The sequence below is a fragment of the Bos javanicus genome, chromosome 26 (genome assembly GCF_032452875.1).
Source record: "Bos javanicus breed banteng chromosome 26, ARS-OSU_banteng_1.0, whole genome shotgun sequence".
NCBI classification, from domain to species: Eukaryota; Metazoa; Chordata; class Mammalia; order Artiodactyla; family Bovidae; genus Bos; species Bos javanicus.
Window position 1 is genome coordinate 29,921,511 of NC_083893.1, and position 6,000 is coordinate 29,927,510.

The window sequence follows — 6,000 nt, forward strand, 5'->3', positions numbered from 1 at the left end:
GGTTTCTCCCGTAGTCATGTATGGATGTGAGAGCTGGACCATAAAGAAGGTGAGTGCCAAAGAACTGATGTTTCTGAACTGTTCCGCTGAAGACGACTCTTGAGAGTCAGAGTCCCTTGGACTGCAAGGAAATCAAACCAGTCAATCCTAAAGGAAAACAACCCTGAATATTCATTGAAAGGACCAATGCTGAAGCTGAAGATCCACTACTTTGGCCACCTGATGCAAACAGCTGACTCACTGGAAAAGACTCTGATGCTGGGAAAGACTGAGGGGAAGAGGAATAGGGGGCAACAGAGAATGAGATGATTGGAAGGTATCACCAACTCAATGGACATGAGTTTGAGTAAACTCTGGGAGATGGCGAAGGACAGGGAAGCTGTCCCCCATGGAGTTGCAAAGAGGAGGACACGACTTAGGGACTGAGCAACAACAACAACATCTAATGGAGAAAAATACAGTCTCTCCAACAAATGATGATGGGACAAATAGATATCCACATGTAAAAGACGGAAGCTGAACTTCCACCTTCACACCATATACAAAAATTAACTCAAAATGGATCACAGACATAAATGTTTTCTTAGAAGAAAACACAGACATAAATCTGCCTGACTTTGAATTAGGCAATGATTTCTTAGATATGACATCAAAAGCATATGCAGCAAAAGAAAAACAGACAGGACTTCATTAAAGACTTTAATGCTTCAAAGGATACCATGAAGAAAGTGAAAAGACAACCCATAAAATAAAATATTTGCAACTCAAATATATGATAAGATTCTGGTATCCAGAGTATATGAAGAACTACTACAGGGACTTCCCTGGTGGTCCAGTGGTTAAGCAACCACCTGCCAATACAGGGCACAGGGGTTCAGTCCCTGGTCTGGGAAGATCCCACAAGCCAAGGGGCAGCTAACCCCATGAGCCGCAACTACTGAAGCCCACATGCCCTAGAGCCTGAAATGAGAAGCCGCTAAAATGAGAAGCCCATACATTGAACTAGAAAGCAGCCTCCACTCACCACAACTAGAGAAGGCGGCACCCAGCAACAAAGACCCAGCACAGCCAAAAATAAATAAAACTTTTTTTAAAAAGGACTATTACAACTCAACAATAAAAAGAAAAATATTAAAACTTTTAAATGGTCAAAGACTCCAAATAGACATCTCTCCTAAGAAGATAGAGAAGTGGCCAATAATCAACATGAGATTTTCAGCATCATTATTCATAAAGGAAATGCAAATGAAAACCACAATGAGATACCGCTTCACACCCCCTAGGAAGATTATAATGAAAAAAAAAAAAAAAAAGACAGTAACAAGTATGGGCAAGGACATGGCAAAATTGGAACAACCAGAAATTCACTGGTGGGAATGTAAAATAGTACAGTAGCTTTGGAAAACAGTCCAGCATTCCTCAAAAGATTAAATACAGTCTTAGCCTATGACCCAGCAATTTCACTCCTAGGTACATACCAAAGGAAACTGAAAACACAAGTCCACCTAAAAACAACAAAGTTCACAGAAGCATTATTCATGATATTCAAAAAGTAGAAACAACCCAAACATCCATCAGTTGATGGATAAATAAAAGTGGTCTAAACATACAATGGAATATTATTTGGCAATAAAAAGGAATAATTACTGATATATGCTGCTGCTGCTGCTAAGTCACGTCAGTCGTGTCCGACTCTGTGTGACCCCATACACAGCAGCCCACCAGGCTTCCCCGTCCTTGGGATTCTCCAGGCAAGAACACTGGAGTGGGTTGCCATTTCCTTCTCCAATGCGTGAAAGTGAAGTTGCTCAGTCGTGTCCAACTCAGCGATCCCATGGACTGCAGCCTACCAGGCTCCTCCATCCATGGAAGTTTCCAGGCAAGAGTACTGGAGTGGGTCACCAGTGCCTTCTCCAACTGATATATGCTGTAGTAATCAGTAGTAATCCAACGTAGTAAAGCTGGAAAACATTTTATGCTAAGTGAAAAAAGCCAAAGACGATCATATATTGTATGATTTCATATGCAGTGTCCAAAAGAAACAAATCCATAGAGAGAGAGTAGACAGTGGGTGCTTAGACGTAGGATGGAGCTGGAAATAAGGAGTGACTGCACTGTGTACAGGGCTTCTTCCAGGGAGGATTAAAATGTCCTAAAAACTGATCATGGTGATGGTTGTACAACTCTGGGAATATTCTCAAAACCACCGAATTGTACTTTTTAATAGGTAAATTGTGTGGTACATGAATTATATCTCAATAAAGTTGTTATAATATTTTACAAAGTAAAAAACCTCTTTTCCTTGGACAGAAAACAAGTCACATTCTTACCTGATTTCCCTTGACTTCATATACACATTTAAAAGACGGTGAGCCAAGGAAGTCAATTTCTCTACATACTCAACTGACTGGTTCACACACAGGACAAGAGAGCTGGAGGGAAACTATTCAAAAGCAGCCCTATTATTCACTTTACAAGAGAAGAAACAACTCGCCACAGGCCATAAACATTAGGAGCTGCAAAGACAAGACGAGAAATCAGTCTGACAGGTGATGTTCCCAGAGAACTTGAGTTCAAGCACTCTCTGTCAGCATCACCAACTCCATATTCCTGTAAGGATCAAAGGAGCCACAAAGCAGCTAAACATTAAAACAATCATGCTCCTGTCATATCCTGGTCTCTGCAGAGTCCAAAATCCATCCACCCTTCACTAACTTGGACAGACACATTCTCAGGCTCTCGGAGCAAGGTTATCATTAAATATTAGAGCTAGAATATACCTGAGGGATGATCCAACTCAGCTCCCACCTCTAGAAAGAAACTGAGAAACAGAGATCAACAAATTGCTCAAGGCCTCAGAGCTATCTGATGAAACAGCTAGTCTAGAACTAGAGTCTAGGCCTCCCAAGGTTCACTTCAGTGCTCTTCTCCTGCCCAGGACTTCTTCAGCCTGTGGCTGTTGTTTAGTCACTATCGTGTCTGACTCTTGTAATCCCATGGACTGCAGCCTGCCAGGCTCCTTTGTTCATGGAATTTCCCAGGCAAGAATACTGGAGCAGGTTGCCATTTCCTTCTCCAGGGGATCTTACCCACCCAGGGATCGAACCCATGTCTCCTGCTGGGCAGGAGATTCTTTACCACTGAGCCACCTGGGAAGCCCCTTCTCCAGCCAACACGTTCTCGATGTCATGATGTGCCATAAGATGAGTAAGAGGAAAGAAACATGCAGAGAACTTCCTATTCAATCTATTTATAAGATGGTTATGGCACATTTTTCTCCCTCTCTCTTTTTAAAGAAATCCCAGCAGTGTTATTACCCTCCCCATGCCCCCAGTCTAGGATGAGAATCACACATGTATATCACTCAGGATGGGGCAAAACAAGGACCAAGATGCTCAGTCATGTCCTGTAAGGTGAGACAAGGGTAGAATGGAACAGATTCTAGGGTGAAGTGGGCAATGTTATTTTTGCCTACCCAGAATCCAACCCTCCCTCTTTCGGTCAGAGCACCTTGGTTTTCCTTCTGAAAATGTCTCTTCTCCACTTTCAGCCCACAGCGTTGGAAGAGTCTCACCTGTTCACCCACCAAGTTCTGGGATCCAGGCCCACTCAATCCATCCTTCCAAACCAGCGAAGGACAAAGGATCAATCCATCCTTCCAAACCAGTGATGAACACAGGATCAAATCGGTCCAGTGAGGATCAGATTTGGAATTTCTGCTCCAACCATTAGGTAAAAAGACCCTATTTCTGCTGGGGCTGTCAGACTACAATTGTCATAATCTGCCAAAGGAGAAAGTCTGCCTGACAATGAAGCCAACACTAAAGAAATCAGAGCCAAGAAGTACAAGAGAGAAACCAAGGCTGAAGCTGGTGTGGTTACCTGGACTCAGCTACACTAGAAGCTGGCTCAACCCCTTAACTAAGTCAATTTGAGTTCAGTTTCCATCATCTAAACCGAGTCATGTTTACAGTGATAGCACTCAAGTTCTGCCATTAGGGTAAGTACCTGGGGCAAATGGTCCCCCTTCTCTCAGCTCTCAGTGGCCTCCTGTGTGAGGTAAAGAGGCTCTCTCAGTTGATGCCTAAAGACCCTTCTATCCCTAAAACGTTGTGAGTCTATGAAACCAGCAAAGACCAACTTGGTCCTCAAAGGCTACTTCTCAGCCTAGGGCCCTAACTCAGGATCCACTTGTCTGAACCCACCTCCAGCACTTAACACACAGGCAGCTCCTTCCCTGTGCAGGTTAGCCACACATCAGACATCCTTTCACAGGGTGGGCAGGTTCTCTACTCATCTCTAACACGCTGTGGCAAGGCCAAGTTCAACTCAAGGTCGGCTTGGGATCCCTCCACTCACAAACACCAGCACAAGCCTTGGTCTGTGTTCAGCAAGTGAGTCTGCCCAGGCTGCGAAGCCTATTCATTCAAGTTTCAGCTGGTTAGAGGATGGCTGACCTCCTGTGGATTGCCAGGGTGCTTGGCTTCTGACCTTTGTGACCCTCAACTTATCTCTCCCCCATTTTGTTAGCAGCCTCCTCCCATTTTGTTAGCTGCTCTGGTAAGTATTCCCTGGGTATAGGGGAAGCACAGGCTGCACCCTGTTAATGTGAGACCAGGGGATTATCCTTCTCACCTCCCTGAATCCAGGGAGAACCCAGGGCAAGTTACCGGTGGGACTTCCCTGGAGATTATGCCCAAGTATTATTCCCTAGCCTCTGAAAACACTTGGGTGGGGAAGGGCCCGCGGTTGCCTATCCTTGTGGCGGTGACAGATCAGTAAGGCGAACTGCAGGTGTCATACTGTCAGGGTTGTAATTTGAGGATTAGATTCCCAGGGTAGAGGGGCGAGGGCAGGGCTCGCCCGCCTTCCCGAACCCCGAGAAGAGCCAGTAGGGGTCAACTTCCTGCCAGAGCGGGCCTTCTCACCCGGCCGGGGAAGGGGCGGCGATGGCCGCAGCTCCGCACACACACACGTCCGGGGACCTGGCTCGGGCTGCCTGGGGGTGCCCGCGACCGCTGGAAACCAACCGGAACTTGCCCGGCTGCATAGTTCCCTCCCCTGTGGCCTCGCTCGGGGGGCTCCAGCCAGCCCCAGCCGGCTCCCGACTGCGGTGGGCCGCCCGCAGCTCCTCACCCGCTTGTCCCTGCCCTCCGGGGTGCAATACGCGTGCCCAGGCCCGGGGGGCCGCGCGCTGCCGGGACGCCGGATCCCCGGCAGAGCGCCCTCACCTTACTCGCGGTGCCTTTCTGGAGGCTGCCATTCGGCGGTGACGTGCCGGGCCCACGTCAGTGGAGCGCAGACCAGCTGATCGCCGGCGGACCTGCAGGAGCAAAGGAAGCCGGCGCGCGCGCCAGGCCGGCCACGCCCCTCTCTGAGGCGTGCGCCCGCGCCGCGGCCCCGCCTACCCCAGGCCCCGCCCACTCACCCCGGACCGCCCCACCCCTCTGAACCCATCTGCGTTCCCATCCCAATCCCCAAGCTTGTTTCCTCGCGGCTAGTGAGGGAATGGAGGCCGTGCCGTGGCTTGTGGTTTCGGTTCATTTTTCTCGCCATTCCCCAAAGAGGAAAAAGAAGGGCTTTGTCGGCCGAAGGGGCTGCAGCGGCGCGATGAGCTGCCCTTCAGGGATGTTCTAGCTTTTAGGAGGAGGACGTGCCCAGTTCAGAAAGTGCCTCAACACGATCTCACTTCCTGAAGCGTAAGCATATTCCCAAAATCAATTTTACAGGCAAAAGCCAGCTGCTCACTCCACTTGGATAGCTAATAGGCATCTCAAACTTATGTCCGAACGGCACTCCTGGCCCAACGCACCAAAACAGAACCGTGCTCCCGCAGTCAGTGGATAGATGTTGGAGGCATCCTTGCCTCCTCTTTCACACCCTACATCCAGTCTGTCAGAAAATCGTGTTGGTCCTGTCTTCAATACAAATCCGTAATCCAGCCTCTTCTTCTCACTACCCCAACCTGTTCCCCCTCCAGGTCTGTGTCGTACCTTCTCA

The 6,000-nt window shown here is 48.2% G+C and overlaps 1 protein-coding gene across 7 annotated transcripts in view; it reads right to left on the bottom strand.

The window, feature by feature from the left end:
• The window catches only part of XPNPEP1 (X-prolyl aminopeptidase 1), a 51,896-nt gene extending 46,525 nt beyond the window's left edge, over window positions 1–5,371 (bottom strand). Inside the window, exons 1-2 of one of the 7 annotated variants that reach the window (XM_061403403.1) lie at window positions 5,232–5,285; window positions 2,781–2,810 (exon numbers count right to left, since the gene is read on the bottom strand). Coding sequence is in view for 2 of the 7 variants with exons in the window: in XM_061403401.1 (XP_061259385.1) it covers window positions 5,232–5,263 (32 nt within the window). In the remaining 5 variants the exon portion in view is untranslated. The other 6 variants (XM_061403404.1, XM_061403401.1, XM_061403406.1 and 3 more) reach the window with 6 other exon arrangements.
• Window positions 5,372–6,000: the final 629 nt, after the last annotated feature.